The 18,495-nt window shown below is 44.1% G+C and overlaps 1 protein-coding gene across 2 annotated transcripts in view; it reads right to left on the minus strand.

Moving 5' to 3' along the window:
* Positions 1-18,495, minus strand: part of MAPKBP1 (mitogen-activated protein kinase binding protein 1) — a 130,863-nt gene that overhangs the window by 26,769 nt on the left and 85,599 nt on the right. For both annotated transcript variants that reach the window (XM_019551467.1, XM_019551469.1), the window contains 8 exons: positions 13,163-13,352; positions 11,334-11,480; positions 9,335-9,519; positions 9,123-9,214; positions 8,575-8,700; positions 7,731-7,801; positions 7,178-7,299; positions 6,041-6,116 (listed from right to left, as the gene is read on the minus strand). In XM_019551467.1, the coding sequence (XP_019407012.1) occupies positions 6,041-6,116; positions 7,178-7,299; positions 7,731-7,801; positions 8,575-8,700; positions 9,123-9,214; positions 9,335-9,519; positions 11,334-11,480; positions 13,163-13,352 (1,009 nt within the window). The remainder of the gene's footprint in view (positions 1-6,040; positions 6,117-7,177; positions 7,300-7,730; positions 7,802-8,574; positions 8,701-9,122; positions 9,215-9,334; positions 9,520-11,333; positions 11,481-13,162; positions 13,353-18,495) is intronic.

Here is an 18,495-nt window from a genome sequence, read left to right on the forward strand (position 1 = left end):
GGACCTCAGTGCTTCCCTGACTATTCTCCTTAGTTCATTGAAGTCCGCCCTCCTGAAATCTAGGGCTGCTGCCTTGCTGCAGGCCTTTGCCACCTTGCACTGGATGGTGAATTCCAGCAGGTGATGATCTCTGTCGCCCAGGTGGTCGAGCACCTGCAGCCCCCTCACCAGGTCGTCTTCTGTGGCCAGCGTTAGGTCCAACAAGGCGTCTCCCCTGGTGGGAGTATTAATCCAGGTATCCTATTACCTGGATTAGTTTTTAATAACCCTTTTGTTCCTCAGTGAGTTGACTGCTTTGTTTTTCAGGCATTCTCCAGGGAATTGACTGAGGCAACCAGAACTAAAGACCTGATGGGTCGACTACCCTAACATCTGTTGGGAGGACCATTCAGCTGGCTCCAGCAAGTCAGCCAATGTCTTAGCAACTATTGATGACCTGTTCCTGTCACAGGTTGCCAAAGAACCAACTGAGGTACAGCCACTCTAGAATCAGTGCTTACCAAAGGGGAGGACATGGTAGAGGACCTGAAGATTGAAGGTACTCTGGGGGACAGTGATCACGATCTGATTAGGTTCACGATCCACTGGAAGGCTAGGATCCCAATTAGTAAAACAGAAGTCCTAGTTTTCAGAAGGGCGGACTTTGACAAACTCAGGAGGTTAGTTAGAAAGGCCTTCTGCAATCAGCGACTGGACAATTTGAGAGTTCAGGAGCAATGGTGCCTCTTCAAGAGAGCAATTCTCACTGCTCAAAAAGAGGCCATTCCCATAAAATCAAAGAGTGGGAAAGGAGCCAAGAGACCTGGTTTGGCTCAACAGGGACATTAGAGAACTTTTGAAGAAAAAAGATGCATATAATCAATGGAAAAAACAGCTCAGCCACTAGAGAAGAGTTCACTATATAACCTGAGTCTGCAGGTATAAGATAACAGAAAAGCCAAGACGGGCATAGAGATCAAGCTGCCATCCGAAATAAAGGAAAACAAAAAGTCCTCCTACAGGTACAAGGGGAGCAAGGAAAAAAATTAAAAAAAAATCAAGCTCCACTGTGGGACCCCTACCGAATACAGAGGGACAGGCCACAGTTGATCACCACAAAAAGGCAGAGCTTCTTAATAAATACTTCACATTGGTATTTCAGAAAGTTAACAGGAGCTGTGAACCCATGCAGAGGCCCAGAGAACACGGGGAAGCCTACAGAAAACATGAAATCAGTCCCAGACAGGTGAGGTTCCTCTTAGAACAAATGGACGTTTTCAAGTCCACCAGGACAGATGACCTACATCCAAGAGTCCTGAAAGAACTGGCTGAACTCATAACAGGGCTCTTGGCAAAAATATTCAAAAAGTCATGGGGTGTTCCCAGATGACTGGAAGAAGGTCAACCTGATGCCCATTTTCAAAAAGAGAGGAGGGATGACCCTGCAACTACAGACTGGTCAGTTTGACTTCAGTCCTTGGAAAAACTTTTGAAAAAATTATTAAAGAGGCCATCAATCGCAACCTTGTAACTGACAGAATTAAGAAACAAGCAGCCTGGCTTTGTGGAGGGTAGATCATGCCTAACAAACCTGGTGTCCTTTTACGACCAAGTTTTACTAGATTTCAGTAAGGCCTTTGATTCAGTCTCCCATGAAATTCTCTCAATCAAACTGGAGGGTACTGGCCTGGACCAGCCTACAGTGAGGTGGATGGAAAACTGGCTTTAAGGCTGGTCCCAGAGAGATGTAAATTGATGGAATGGCCTCATCCTGGAGAACTGTCTCCAGTGGTGTCCCCTGGGTTGGTGCTTGGACCCGTGTTTTTTAACCTATTTATTAATGACTTGGATGAGGGGGTGGAACGCTCTACGATTAAGTTTGCAGATGATACCGAGCTGTGGGCACACCATAGGACAGGGTAAAGATCCAGGACGACCTTGACAGACTGGTTCTATGGGCTGACTGGAATCAGATGAGGTTCAACAGGGAAAAGTGCCGAGTCCTTCATCTGGGTAGGAAGAACCTTCACCACAACTATAGGATAGGCAGTAGCCCACTGGCTGGCACAGCATCTGAACAGGACCTGGGGGTCACAATCGACCAGAAGATGAATATGAGCCAACAGTGTGAGGAAGTCACCGGCAGGACAAACAGAATTCAGGCGTGCATCAGCTAATATGTTGTCAACAGATCCAAAGAGGTGCTTCTCTCTCTCTACTCAGCATTGGTGAGGCCGCAACTGGAGTACGGTGCCCAGTTTTGGGCACCACACTTCAAAAAGGATGCAGATAAAACTCGAGAGGATGCAGAGAAGGGCCACCCACATGGTTAGGGGCCTGGAGAATAGGCCCTATGAGGAGAAACTCAGGGAGCTGGGCTTCTTCAGTTTGGGTAAGAGAGCTGCAAAGTGACTTGATAGCTACCTACAAATATGTCAGGGGAGAACACCAGGACCTGGGGGAGCAACTCTTCAGGAAGGTACCCCTTTGGAGGACGAGGACCAATGGTCACAAACTAATAGAGGGAAGATTTAGGCTGGACACAAGGAAGACCTACTTCTCCAGGTAACTAGAACCTGGAACACACTCTTGGCATTGGTGGTGCAGTTGCCATCGTTGGAGGTGTTCAAGAGGAGGCTAACTAAGTACGTCGTTGAGCTAGTTTGAGCTCTTTAACCTCCTGTCTATGGCAGGGGACCAGACTTGATGGTTTTACAGGTCCCTTCAGTCTATTGACTCTGACTCCTAGCCATCTTGCTTCTTTAGCCAGCACCCTCTCTTTTTTTCTCCCCCTTTTCTACCCTTTCTATTCTAATCACAGCTTCCTGCAGTCCTTTCATAACACCTGGTGAAGTAAGCCCTCTGCTTAAGAAACCTTATACTATACATCTCTGATTTAGTCTATAAAGTTGCAAATCTACCCTGCCTTTTGCCAGCACAAATGCCACTCAGTAAGGATGACACACTTAGACACAGCAAAAACCACCATTCATCTTCATAGAAACTAGTCATGATCAGCAGCAAAACTACTGAGTGACTCGCATGTGTCCCTTGCCAGCATCCCAGGACAAACACCTAACCACCAACTCACCCATTAAAACCCTTCGCAGAGCTATCTCCAGTCTTATTCTCAAAATACCAGGTAACCCACAGCTTTTCCAACCAAATCCGAAAAAGAAATTGATTATCTTTAAAGATTCCACCACCGATGTGAATTTGCTGTAATGCTCTGATCAAATTCCCCTTTTTCCTCCTCCCTCCCATAATAAACAGAGCTCATTTTTTTTTAACAGTTTATGCCACACCAACCCCAGGATAGTCATAGCTAGTAAACCTATACAAAACATCTCCAAAACCTGAGCCTTCAAGCATGGAAACTAGTCTGCTCAAACAGCAATGCAATAAATACTCAAAGAAGTTGTTAACATGCTTACTCTTGTAATTCTAAAATTTGCTTTGTTAATATTTCTGCAAATTCTGTATTGGAGCTCTTACTATATCTGTGTTTTGCAGAACTTCGGAAATTCAAAAATAAAAGGGGTCTGGATTAGTAGAGTTTGTGCTTTTAATAGCAGTTATTTCAGTTTATTGCAGCATTTTTAAGTCCCAATTATATGCTATATAAAAATGTTTAACCTCAGAGTGCCAGGCTCCAAATAAGTTTATACTGAAGCATCAAAAGAGATCACCACGTTAAATAGTTAGCCTAAATATGTAAAGGAAAAAAATGGAAAAATTATGAGCTGCACAATATTAGTGTTCTGTATCACAGGGTTCTCTCCATGTCAGCAAAGCAAATACACACAATATTAAAAAAAACCCAACCACCTCCCATCAGCAACATTTTACAGTTTGAGGCCACAGAGATATTACTGATCAAGTCAGGTGTTCAGTTAAAAGGTACAGCAGCAATTTTTCATGTTCAGTGCCCTAGTTTATAAATGCTGTGGGAAAAGGGAAAACTATCAAGTTTGCAAAAAAGAAAAAACCAAACCATGTAGCTCGGTTTATGCAAAAGCAGAAAGGGCAACTCTTCTTTTTTAAACAATGCATTTATTTTCATTAAATCAAATGAGAGTTTACCTCCCCCAGTAGAAATAATCATTAAAAAAAAAAAAAAGAAAGAGAAAAAGAAAAAACCATCAACGAAAACATACAGGAGACACATGTTTGACAGAAAAGGGAAAATGGCCTGAGGCTTTGCTGCAGTAAATTAACTTAACAGATTTGTTTGTTGAAGTCAACTTGCCTTTCGTCTTTGGGAACAAGACTTCAAGTGTACTAAGTCATAAGAGTGATATCATAATTTAGCTGTGTTCTTACATGTCCATCCCCAAACCACCCATGTCTTCCAGGAGTACAGAATGAAGTGGTGCAGTATCCGAGGACAGAGGCACATCTGAACCCAGAGCTTGCATTAGTACTGCAAGTCCCTCAGAAGAGCAAGGCATTCCTGTGAGAGCCTGCCTTGATTTCATCGCCATTTCTGCATGTCATTTGTGTGAAGATCACTCTCTGGGCAACACCCTAGCATTTCAAGGGCTTCGTAAATTCCTCATTAACTTTGACCACTGACAGCTCCAACATGTAATCTTAACACAAATAACCAAGAGGGCTGGAACAAGCTCTTCCTAAACAGAGCCTAAGGGATGGAGGGATCACATACAAGCTTCTCATCAGCATCTGAGAACCTGCAGGGAAAAGAACCACATCAAGGCAGGAGTACGCAACAGCCTTCTACACGGCAAGGTCCTCCTGGAAAGTGCCTCTACAGCTAATAGGGAGAAGTGACTGGTTCTTGCAAGTAGCACATAAGAGACCAAACTCTGCTAGCAAGTATCGGTTCAGTTCCAGCAACTGCCACACTGGCTCAAAAGAAAGTTTGGTACAACACACAGTTTGAAGCACAATGCAGTATGTATTCACTTAGTCTATGTTTTGATGTCAGTTAGCCCAAGTGTGTTTTTCAAGGCTTTTGCTGGGACTTGAAGGCTAGTATGTATAAGAAAGCAAAGGGAGGGTTGGTTTGGATTCTGATTTCATCTTTAACTAATTGTTTTAGGCATCTGTGGTGAGAAACAGCTGCCAGCTGAGTACTTTTTTTGTACATGTACTTAGTCAAATATAAAACAAAGTCTGACCCCCGTCCCCCCCAGCATGGAAAAAGCCCCTTGTCTTATATTCACATACAAAGTGGAGAGAGAAGCAGGAGGCTGTGTATCTCTGGCTCTGGGCCTGAGCCCAGGTCAGGGTCAGTCAGAGCCAGAGCAGCCTTCTTGGCCCTCTCTCCTCGCTATTTCTTCTCCATAGCCTCTGCCCACCAGCCCACCCCCTTACTGTCAGGCACAGCTTGGCTCCAGCGCAAGTTGAATATGGCATGGGGCACAAGGAAACGCTTTCTGCTGCTTCTCCCAATGTTAACACTGCTGCAAGGCCAAGCAAGGGTTGAACTTCTTCCACTGCAGTGCTCTCAGCCTGAACAGCATCTGATAGTAAGGACTGCAGAGACTTGGAGGGAGTTTGGGAAAAAGAGGCAGAGACTAGGGGGGAGTTAGGGGAAGGACAGAGGCTGAGGGCATGGGGAGCACCTGACTCCCCTTCCCTCCCAGCCACTGCTTTCCCTGCTTTAGCAATGGGGGTGGGGATTCAAAACAACCCTACAATACTCAGATTTTATACCTGGAAAATTATAACAAAATTATAACAAATTTTTAAGACTTTCTAGGTATAGAATCTAATTATTAGGGCATCATTTTATATTCAGGGTCATTTATACTCAAGTAAATATGGTGTTTTGTTTTGTTTTTAATTATGATTTAGGTCCCAAGAGTCTTACTTGGGAACTTTTTAATATGTACTAAAAGTCAAACAAATTCAGTAAAAGAAAAAATGGCACATATGTCCCTTATTAGCACTTCAGGGGGAAAAGGTTTACATATCACAATACTCTAGACCCATACATAATTCCAGGGTACTGGATTTAGCTCAGAAGAGTGATGAAAAGGATAAAGGAACAGGGAAAAAATAAAAAAGGTTATGTTTGAATTCTTGGAGGTCTTACTTTAATGAGGGTGCCATCTTCACCTTGAGATCCCTTGTACAACTTCTTCTGCTTCCCACTGCTTATATTGAAAATCCTGAGGGGAACACAAGAAACAACTCATTACACCCATGCATCATTCTCCACTACTTCTCACAAGATCCCTTCCCTCTCTTCTCTCCATGGCAGGCCACCCCCACACACAACCGAGTGGGGGGCTATAGAGCCAACAGCCATTCCAAGAAACTATACTGGCCATAATTCATATAGCTCAAATCATTCAAGTGGTTAAATGTATAACTTGGAAACTAGCATGCTGGCCCCAAAATTACAATACAAAATAGATTATCTGAATTAAAACTCTGACTTAAGTCTCAAACTGACTAGGCAAACAGTATGTTTGGTTTCAGGAAACTGATGGAGCAGGCAGAAAAGAATTAGCTTTTTGGCACTGAATGATAGCCACTGGCGATGCATCAGGAATGACGCTTAGCAAATTCCACACAACTAAGACTACTGAAAGACCATCTCTGAGGAGTGCTGTTACAGGAGATGAAGGGAAGCTGGGAGGCAGAACTTCTGTTGGAGCAGGGTATAAAACAAGTCACCTCCTAGAAACTCATCAGCATACAATAAAGGGTACCACTGTAGGACTGGAAAAAGTATCTTTTTCACTGGGGGCAGCAAGTGTAAATAGAAAAATTAAAGACTGGAAGAAATTTCAAAATAGAAGCAGTGTGTCAACTCCAGTTGACATCTGTTGCTAAAGGACAGCAACAGTTAACCCCAGCTTTGGATTCCCCCAATTCAACAGATTTCACAGAAACACACATTATTTTGTCTGACACTCCTGTGATGGTAAAAGCTACTTCAGGGAAAAGAATGCGTGCCATAGGAAAGCACAGTCACTTACTCAACCAGGAGAGCCTCTCCCCTGCATGAACCTCAACCACAGGCTAAGAGACTCAAAGTCATCTTGAAATATACATGGTTTTTCACTACTGGGGAGAAGAAGAGAACTCAGGCTCGCTGGGACCTGAAGATGACACTTTAGGAATTCAAATTCTAAGAAAAACTACACTAAATGACTCGTAGGGGAAAATATTCTCTGCTAACTGTTTTTTGAAGTGCAAGAATAAGGCAACAAAACAAACCTACCGGATGTTACGGTCTTGACAGCCAATAGCAGCATACTTCAAGCTGGGGTCGACATCCATGTCATACAAAGTAGTCTTTCTAACAATATGGTGGCTCCGAGTAAACTGAACCCCATTCCCTGTCTAAGCAAAGAGGATAAAAAATTAAAGAAAGTCAAGTCACTAAACATGCTCAAGTCCCCCTACCTCTCTACAGATGTAGTCAACACGAGCCAACCACTCCCTACAGTGACTCCTGGAGATGCAATAAACACCTCTCCACAGCTGGTCCTCTCATGACATTCCTTACAGTGACCCCCTAAGGGAAAGAATGGAGTCCTCAATCATTCCCTGCCCTGATTTCTGCTGAGAGGCTGTACCTGAAAGCAGCTGTAAATTGCTCCCACCATCAAATTAAGCACCCACTATAACTTCCTACACCAAGTCACACACTGGAATAAACTGCAACTGAAACAGCAACCAGCTCCTATGCCACCTCTACTGCAACACTGCCTCAGACCAGCTCCCTTTAGGAGACGTTACAGAAAAGGATGACAGCAGTAACAAAAGGTTACCTTCTGTGCAGTGCGAAAATAGATACTCTTGTCCGCCCCACAGCTGATCATCCTCACCTTCCCGTCATTAGCTGGAACAAAGAAAAAGAAATGGGTCCAACAAGTAAACACAACAGGAACAGTGGAACCGTTGTTTATTACATTGTCCTCATTCCTCCGTCTACAGCTCCAACTAGCCATGCCTGACTATGCTGTAGGGAGTCAGTAGTGTAGGCTGGTGCATACAACACCAGAAGCCCTTTCTGTCCTCAAGAAAGAATAGTCTTTTTTACTAGTTCAGGGGGCTCAGCCACAGAGAATTCCAAAGGGAACTCAATAAACCATCAGGCCCCTGGACAGCAAGTAGACATTTAAAAATTCTGCAATTCCTCTGAGCATAGCTTTTGCTCTCTGGATACTACAGCCCTCCCTCTTGGTGCAGGCTGGGGATGGAGAATGGAGTGTCTACCCCATACCGTAGGCCAAAAATACCAAACTGGATACTTTTTCCAAAGTCAAGTTCCAATCTCCCTCAGCTATAATAACAATGGATGGGTGTAGCTATTTCATATGGGTTAAAAAGCAGGGGAGTGGGGAAATGATTAGTTAAGTTAGCCCAAAGAAATATGAAGGGATTTCAATTCCCACAGGCGGAAAAGATAAGACAAGCCTTGCTTGCTAGTATGACTGTAGCTATAAATGAGGAGAAAGAAGAAAGTTAAACTGTAACCTCACATAAATCAGGAATTACAAGGTTAAATAATTCTACCAAACTTCATAGCCACAATATGGCAGCAACAGTATTCTTGATGCCTGGCAGATTTTGCTTATATCAGCATAAATAAAATTATACGGGCTCTCCAACCTGCAAACTTCACAGCTGTGATGGAAGAGGAATGCTCATCCAGAGTCTGCTGCAATCTATAGTCCTTCCCAGCATCCAAAACATGGATCAGTCTGTCCCGACTGGCTGATGCCAAGAGCTTAAATCCTGCCAGAGATTTTACAAGAGAAGCAAAACCTTTAGTGAAAAGCAATTTGCTTCTTTGATCATAATATTAAGCATCTTCAAGTTGCACAGTAGACACCCTTCCTAATAAGTTTAGTACAAGTAAAACAGGTGCATACAAAGGAACATCCCCCAGGTTTCAACTTGCAATAGAAGATACAAAACAGTGATCTAAACTCCCCACGTCCATATAGTAGCAAGAGATGGAAGCCTTTTCAAAAACTCAGAGCCTTCTCCTGCAGTGCTACAAAAGCCTCTGCTCTCAGAGCTAAAGCAGCAGCTGCCCACTAGAAATTTGTTACACATAACAGCCAGAAAAAGAGTTGCTCTACCTCAGGCACACGACAATACATCATGCAGGCCACATAAGCAAGCAGTGGGAATAAAACCCTTCTGTTTCTTACCTGTGTCAGGTTTGGAGTACTCCAGGCAGAGGATCTCAGAATCATGAGCTTCTACCTTCAGCATTTCCCTAAGGGACTGCAACTCATAAATTCTGAAATAAGACAAAAGATTTCAGTGTCCACATGGAAATATAGAGTGGAAAAAGGAAGACAGTCTTCTCTATGTTCACCCCTGTCCCACAATCATCCCACCCTAGAAGCCCTAGGGTTACCTGAGAGTGCCAATCCTGTCCCCTGAGGCCAAATGTTCTCCACTGGGGCTCACACACACAGTGCGAATCCCCACTTTTGTGTCTGTAACCTGCGTGTCAGCTTTATCTGCACTCCCACCAGAGTTGTAATCAGTGTCAAGCAGGTACTGAGTGTTGTCGTCTACATAGATGATTTTCATCAGGTCCTTAAAAGAGAAAAGACCAAGGAAGTACTGAAGTGAAGAATTGGCAGTCAAGCTCAGTAGGGATCTGAACTGATAGCCAATCCAGTGCTTGGGGGGGAGGGGGGAAATATAATGGAAGTTAGAACATCAGTGTCCATCTTCTTTAAAAGAGCCAGAGTGCACCTTATTCTGTGCCACTAAGAATGGAAAAGACTTTCCTCACATCGCCTTTCCTCACCTCTGTGCAGCCATAAAATACTTTATGGCAGCATAAAAGCAAAGCAAACAGACAGACATCCATACCCTTTATTGCACCATAAATGCCCAAAGTTTGTGGCTGTGACATAAATGGTAATAGATTGTGCTACTTTTTTGTGACAGACATCTGTTTTCTTGCGATGGGAGAACACAAGCAGCCTGGAGCTGCTCACGCTCCCCAACCACCCTGGTATTTCCTCTAGAGGCTTGTGGAGCCTAAATCTTGCAAGCTCCAGGAAGCCCTACACAGGTTTGTGCCCCTCAGGCCCCTGGAGCACCTGCATAGTTTCCCAGCTTACAGAGACATGTCTCCGGGAATATCAGGGCACTTTTCTGTAGAGAGGGAAAGCCAGGGTTCCCTACTTACAAAGACATACCCTGGGATCTCTCCAGGATGTCTGTTTAAGCATGGAAAGCCTGGCATGTCCCCACTTCTGGTGATGCACCCTGGGATCTCCCCAGTGTGTCTCTCTAAGTGGGGAAAGCCCAGAATTCCCCACTTACCAAGATGCAACCCCAACATCTCCCAAGTGCATCTCCTTAAGCAGGGAGATCTTGTGCTGTGGCTCCATAAATGGGGAACCCCTAGGCTTTTCTCACTTAAGGACATGTGCTCGGGAGATCTCAGGTGTATCTCCATAAGCAAGGAAACCTCAACTTTCTCCCTTACACAGACATGCCCAAAGATTCCTTGGAGCATATCTAAGTAAGGCAGGTGCTCTAGAAACCTAAGGGGTTCAAACCTGCTAGGGAATTCCCAAGGCATACAGGATTGGGCATCTCAAGCCCCAGGAGAACATGTCACCCACTGTCCCACAGCATGAAGAGTTGGAACAAGGGTGACATGCATTACACCTAATGAAGGAAATCACAGAACACACCCTAGCATAGCTGATGTCATTTAATTTAACAACTTCTGTTTCTCCCCTCAGAGAAGCCTCCAGGCTACAAAATACTAAAATAAGGATGCAGTGAGAACTACATGAAGCATTCTTGAAGGTCAGTGCAAATAGGCGTAAATCGCCATAAATCTCTCTGGCAAAGTAGCTTCTTTTGCCAAGTGCAGTTTACTCAGAAATGGATCTAGAGAGTGGGTCACATAACAGCAACAGAAGCAATTAGCTGGAACCAGTCACTGTACTGCGCTTCTTTCCATTTAACATCACTATAGATAGAAGGAAATAGGAATCAGATGGTGTGGATTTAGAACTCTCTTCCCATCCCTGCCCCCAGTCTCTATCAGTCATGGAGCATTCTTCCACCAATCCTGATAAAGAAATAATTACATGAATTGCAGGATTGGGAGGAACAAGACAAACAGTTATACCATCTTCTGAAACAGCTGGCATAAACCACTCTGGACAGGATGAGACAAGGTGATTTATCTGGTTCAGAATAACAAGTTTTAAGACATTTACAAAATATTCAGATTTTTGTTTACACTTGATCTGCCCCTACACAACCTTCTTCAGGTCTGTAAAACTTCCCTCGGATGACCTTTGGGCCTTAACTCTGACATTGCTGTACATGAGCCAAAGGCCAAGAAATGAGCTGTCTTGGCAGCCTGGGGTTCTTACGCTGCTGAGGATGTTCCGATGCAGAGCTGAGCCATGAATGTTGGAACTCTCCGTGTTCCACAAACGAATGGTGTTGTCAGATGAACAGGTGATAAAGGAACTTGGGGGAAGGTAGGACTGATTGTTGTCCTTCACCTCGGGATACACCTAGAAGTACATAAAGAACAACCCCAAAGTGAGATGTCACTGTGGTTTGTTTTTATGACAGTAAGTTTCAAACTCAAATGCAGATGGCTGCTGCCTCAGCTTCCGACAAGTTAACAAGACAGAAAGGAATGATCTTACTCCAGAATTCTATTCTCACTGGCTGGCCAATCACCGATTTGTGTTCCTTTCACAAACCAATACTGAGTGGAGTTCCCTGGCTAGAACAGTAAGCCCCCTTGCTTTCTTCCACAGCAATGAGAAAGGAGAGAGCTGATATCCCTCATCTCTAAAAGAGCGCAATAGAGGGAGGCACTGGGCTGTTGCCAGACAGGGCACTGACAGAAGTGATGTTCTGTCGTGCAATCAGCCCCTGAAAGCACTCTACAGCCATGCCCTGACAAAAGTGCACAGTTGCAGGAAGCTTTATAAATGCCCAATTGCATGACAAATGAACTTTCCTTACATGAGGGTTCAGACGAAGGTACTCCAAAGCAGAGCACCTTCATTAACTTCTGTCCGTCCCTGCCAGGAACAGGACTGAGCTAAAGCATCCCAGTGCTGTGTTCAGAAAAGTGGGTGGGGAAAGAAGAGGAGGGAGTTTGGTCTGGGGTTTGCCCAGCCTGCTTTGGAGGCGGTGAAGGCAGGTTGATTGGAGCACCCCCCACCCCCCGGTGGGTTGGGGAATTGAGGGCTCTAATCCACCCCACCTCCAGTGCAGGTGGGGCAAACCCAAAACCGAACTCCTTCCCCCATCCCATCCTAAAGACAGCACTACAGCTCATGGGGAGCAGGGGCAGGGCTATGGCAGAGGTACAAACTCAATCTGCCAACTTCCTCCCTCCCACAACCCAACAGGCAACATCTGCTGGATCAGGGGGATCACTGTAATTTGTGGTACTTCCTGGGAAGTGCCATGCAGCTCCCTGCTGTAACTCATATCTGTCAGCACCCAGTCCTTTGAAGCCTTACATACCACTGAAGAGTCATGTTCCAGGACAGGTTAGAAAGGTGATAAAGACCCTAGTTTTCTTCCTTCTCTCATTATCAAGTCTCCCTTTTCTGAGATGACCTGTGAATGTTGAAACTCCACACAAATTCTTACTTCCTGCCATGTCTCTCAGAGAGAGAGAGAGCGTACGCTAAATTTATGTACTGGAAGCCTTGCTGGGAAATGCATACAGACCTGGTAAACAGGTTAAGTGAGATCTGAGTTAAAATCTGATCATGTTTCATACATTTACCCTTAGATCATATGTTCAAAAAGTTATACATCAAGCACAGCTAGACTGAACTGAACACATTTTAGGAGTCATTTTGTGTTTAAAGGCCACCAATGACTTCTCAAACATTTAATACTTAAAAAGGTACACATGTACCAGTTTCAACAAACACTGACTTTTTCCTGAATTTCTGGGAGGTGGAAATTGCCTTTTAATGGTACGTTATTTTTCAATAATGCTTTTCACCCAAAGAGCAGAGCCAGTCACAACTGCACATCCAAACAATAGCTCCCAATTCCACTGAGTTACAGCAGAACCAGAAAAACCACAAGAAGTGATTTGGGTTGATCCTCTCTGTAACCAGCATTTGCATTTAATTAAGAAAGTTTCTCAGCTACTTTCCTCACCTGCATCCCCCAACCCACCACATGTACTAGAAAACCACTCGTGGCCCACCATTACCTCAATGCTCCACACGCAGGAAGAGTGATACAAAGCAGAATAAACCTTGCCAACTTTCTTCGGGTCCTTGACATCCCACACGTATAGGCTGTGGTCATTATATACACATGATAGCCACTGGTTGGTGGGGTCAAAAGTCAGGGCAATCGTGTCTGGATACTTGGCATCAGTCATGCCAGAGAAGAGACGGCTGTGCAAAAATAGGACCATATTCTGGTTACTGAGTGCAACACTGGAGAAAAGCCAGACCAAGGAGCAAACAGGAAAAACTGGACCTCTTATCCTCTGAAAGACTAGAGGTTGGGATTAGCCAGAACCATACATTCGTGTAGGGTTAAAGCAAGCAAGATGGAGACGTGACCTGCTTGAACAGTATATCTGCCTACCAAAAGGGGCCTGAGATTTCTTGGATGAAAAGGGGCCAGCAGAACTGGTCCCAAGATTTGGTTTTCTTCTTTTCAGTCTGCACATTCTGCACCTAGTTCATCCCTGGCTTAGCAGAGCCTCACTAACGTTCTGGAAACAGCCAGAACAAGAGGGTCTTCAAATCTTTGGAACCCTAGTCATTCCCTGTCCAAACACAAGGAAACGAGGAAAGCAGAGAATAATATTTTTGTCTCCTTACATCTCTGACACAAACAGGTGGGAGTGAAATGCGGCAGCACAAGCAACAAAATGCCTACTTCTGCTCTAGTCTCTCAGCTACCCACAGGAAAACTAAAAGCTGAAATTAAATTAAATTAAAACCCAGACAGAGAAGTCCTGGTGCTTCACACCAGCATAGAAAATAAATTCCAGAGCCGTGTGGTAGAACAAGGACATCAAACTGGTTTGGCCCTCCAGGCTGCATCCAGACTCATTTCTGGTGGAGGGGCAAACAGTGGCAGTGTTGACCCCTACCAGGAACTAGAGGGCTTAACACCACTGATGCTCATCCTGCCTGTGCAGAAAGAAATCCCCAACAGGACTCCATACCCATATGAAGTAAGTGACTGCAGCACTGCTACTGCCACCTAATTCCTGGCCTCTCCAGGAGCATGATGGACTGGATGATTGCCACCTTTGTAGAAGCAAAATAACCATATTAAGAGTTCACAGAACCATAGAGAAGTGGGGCTGGAATGAACCTCCAGAAGTCATCTAGTCCTTTCCCCTGCTTCAGGCAGGATCATCCCTATCCAAACCATCCCATACCAACCATAATCTAAACTCTACACAAGACTACCATCAACCCTGACAACACAGACCAAACACCTTAACCTGCAGCAGAACCACAGCAGTCAATGTCCTGCTTCTAAGAAATATTGTCAATATATGCTCAAGGGATCCCAGGTAGAGGGCTACATCCACCATTACAGAGAAAGCAACCCCCCTCCCCACCACAGTTCATACCAATCTGGCCATGGGGTAAATTCTTTCTTAATCCCAAATATGGCCATCAGTCTGACCAAAAGTGGAAGGACAAGACCCCCCCTAGCCAGGAGCCTCTGGCTTTGGTCCCAGCAGATTCATTGGCACACCCCAGTTAAAACCCTCAGCTTTAGCTGCAGCCAACACCCAACGCTTCTGGAAAGGCTTAAAAACACCCTGACATGCAACAGAAAGGGCAGAAGGGGGCAACCAGCAAAGCCCAGAAGCACGGGAAATACCCACAGTATGCCTAGATCACCCCTGACAATCGCTGTCCAATCTCTTCTTGAACACCTCCAGTGATGGAGAATCCACAACTTCCCTAAGCAGACTATTCTACTGTGTCACTGTTCAACAGTCGATAGATTTTTCCAGATATCCAATCTAAACTTACTTTGCTACAGCGTCAAGCCATTAGTCCACGTCTTCCTCTCTGCAGCAAGAGAAAAAAAGGTGCTTTCCCTCTTTATGGTAGTCCTTCAAGTATTTGAAGACTGCTGGCATGTCCCCTCTTAGCACCTTTTCTGCAAGCAAGCTGAATATGCTTAGTTCCTTCAGCCTCCCCTTATGATTTGCCTTCCAAGCCCTTGATCATGTTTGTTGCCTGCCTCTGAACCCTCTCTATCTTCTCTATGCTCTTTTTAAGATATTGAGTGCAGAACTGCACATAGTACTCCAGATGAGGCCATGTCTTGTAACTAACGCTCCTACTGATGCAGCCCAAAACTGCATTCACCTTTTGTGCGGCTGCATCGTGCTGCAGACTCGTATAGTCTGATCTACCAAGACTCCCAAGTCCTTTTCCAAAATGCTGCCAGCCAGTCAGATATTACCCGTTTTATATTTGTTTTGATTAGTTCTCCCATTGTGTAGCACCTTGCATTTGTCCGCATTGAACTTCATCCTGTTAGCTCTAGCCCAACTTTCCAATTTGTCAAGATCTTTCTGAATTGTGTTCGCATCCTCCAAGTTTGCAATCCTTCCCAGTTTCACGTCAGCTACAAATTTGCTCAAGAAGCTTTCTATGCCAACATCCAAATCATTAATAAACACGTTGAACATCAGTGAGCCCAGGACAGATCCCTGTGACTCTATTCAAGACCCCTTGCTGTTCTGACATCAACCCATCAACGCATTAATAGCTTGCAGCTATTGAGCCAGTTATCTATTCCACCTTATAGTAGTTTTATTTAGCCTACATTTCTCCAATTTATTTATGAGAAGGTCATGTGAGACCTTGTCTAAAGCCTTGTTGAAGTTCAGATACACTATGAGTAGGGCCTGGTTTAAATTGCAATTTCATATTTTTTGTGAAAAATCATGAATTTAAGTGATTTTCACAAAAAAACATGATTTGCAACAAAATGCTACTATATAGCCACTTGCTAGGGAGTTTCCCAGCAAAGGGCCATACCATGGCATTTCATTGCAACAAGACAGTTGCTGTGAGCATTGGACGAGTGGGGAGTGCAGTGATATAATTTTAATTGCAGATTTTGCAAATGGCCATCCTTAGAATATGCTCCAGTAACTTCCCAGGTACTGAGGTGAAGCTAATCAATCCCCTTTTTTTTTTTTTTTTTTTTAAAAAAAAAAGACCAAGAGAGAGAAGCACTACATTGGCCTTTTTCCAGTTTTCTGGTACTTGACCCATCTCTCATGACTTCGTGAAGATCATTGCTAAGGACTCTAAGATCTCCTCTACTAGTTCCTTCAGGACCCTGGGATGAAGCTCTTTCAGCCCTACTAACTTGAAGTCAGACACAACAAAAGTTCTCTGACCATCCATTTTGTTATCTCCTCCATAATCTTGTCCCCTTCCTTATCCAGATAATCCTTATTAGGTATCTGACTGCGCCTTAATTATTTTGTGAAGACTGAGGCAAAGTAGCTGTCGAGTAGCTCCACTTTCTTTGCATCTTCTTTAAAGAATTCACCCTGGCTTGTTAACAGAGGGCCCATAGTTTCCCTGGTCCTTCTTTTGAGGTCAACATACGTCTAGAACCTCCTCTTCTTATCCTTGTTGATCTCACCCTCCTTTGTGAGATGCAGTTTGTTTTTCATCTTTGCCTTCCTGATTTTGTCCCTGCAGGTTCTTGCTACTTCCTCACATGCTTCCTTGGCAATCTACCCATTCTTCCCTTATGCTTTCCTTTTGCATTTGAGCTAGCGTGAACTTACAAAGAGAGATACTCAGAGAGGACAGAGGTTTGGTAATTTACAAAAGACACTGAGCTCTGCAAAATTGGGCTGGAAATTTTGAGGAGAGAGATCTGCTCATTGTTCAGGTCTCCTGGTCAAAAACTAAGAAAAATGTCCTTTAAAAGTGTTATGAATGCTGCAAAACTCCAAGCAAAGGTTCAAATTAGGTTCAACTCCAAAACCCTGCAGGAAGATTATGAGTCATGTTCTGGCCACCTTAGCATGCAGAGGCCAGGGAGATTCATGCAGTGGCCACCTTAGCAAGCAGAGGCCAGGGGTGATTTAAATGGAACAACTCATGTAGTAAAGTGCAGCTGACTAGGATTCAGAAATTCTGGTTTTTATTGCTCTCTCTGCCACTAACTTGCTGGGCAACTGTAGGCAAGTTTCTTCACCTTTTTGTGACTTATTTTCTTCAAACACAAGCTAGAAATCATGCTTATGCTCATCTTTATAAAAGGGAAAATGGCACGGCTGAGTAAAGAAAAATCATTCTCAAATAATGGCCCCAAATAAGGGGATTTACTCTATTACCTCAGGAACTGTGCCTCCCTCTCCCTCACCACACTCCAAGATGCAAGCAAAAATGTTCTCTTTCGCTAACAGATATCACTAACCGCAGGAACTTCTCTCATCCCAAAAGCCAAGGGAGAGAATGTGAGCAGTCACTCACATTACATTAAAGGAATTCACTACCACCATGGACAAAGAAACAATTCACTCCAACTAATATATGAATTCTTCACCCCAGCAGATCAGACTGATGCTGCTTGGAGCACTCTAGACAGGCAGGTGCCAATGTACATATAAAATTTATCTGTAATTTATTTACAGAGGCTGCCCCTGCTGCCACCCTCAAGAAAAACAAGCACATGAACTGTGAAACTGTCCTTATTGACATGGTGAATCCAACTCCTGCAGACATTATTACTACTGGGTCTTTCCCATTATAGTCCCTAGGAAACTAGAATAGGTTCTCTTGATTTAAGAGGGAGAATAGAGCTTACATCAGCCTACCTAGGTAGTTGCAGCCATAGTATTATATCATCTAGCTCAGCAAATAGAAGGATTAGGTGAAGAATCTGGGGACAAGGGCCAAAGGGAATATACAATAATTGAAGGTTTGTAAGTCTGCACCCTAATTTTGCAAGTGCAAACTATGGGAGAAACACTGGAGGGCTGGGGAAGAAAAGCACAGGACCTCTTTTATTGAAAGCCAAGTAATGAATGCAGCTGTGGGCCGTAATGCTGGAGACAGGCATTCCACAAAGAAACTATGGTATGCACTGGTATAATAAGAACTTCTGTGTTTTCCAGTTTCCTTTAAAACAACACAGTTAGGATTGGAATCAGCCCTACAAATGCATGCTTGGGAGTCCCATGATTGCCTCTGCCTGGGAAGAATGAAAGACTTGGGACTAGTTAAGAGCACTTTTAAAGAGCAAGTGATTGGCTTTCGTGATCAAGTACTACCAGAGTAGGTAACCTCTTCAAAGTCGAAGCGATATTCCCAGCTCCATCCCTGGGTTACCATCCTGCTCCCAATTTAGCCTTTGGGCAATAGATAAACAGTAAATTGTTCAAACTGTTTACTCAGCCCTCACAAGAAGTTTTTGCCCTGTTCAACCTTATTGAAACACTTAGGAAAAATTCAGTGCCTCTGTAGAAACAACCTAAGTGTGAAATGGGGTGGGAAGGAGATGGGTGACAAAGGAAAGGGC

Source organism: Crocodylus porosus, unplaced genomic scaffold (genome assembly GCF_001723895.1).
Source record: "Crocodylus porosus isolate Cpor-Errol unplaced genomic scaffold, CroPor_comp1, whole genome shotgun sequence".
NCBI lineage: Eukaryota > Metazoa > Chordata > Crocodylia > Crocodylidae > Crocodylus > Crocodylus porosus.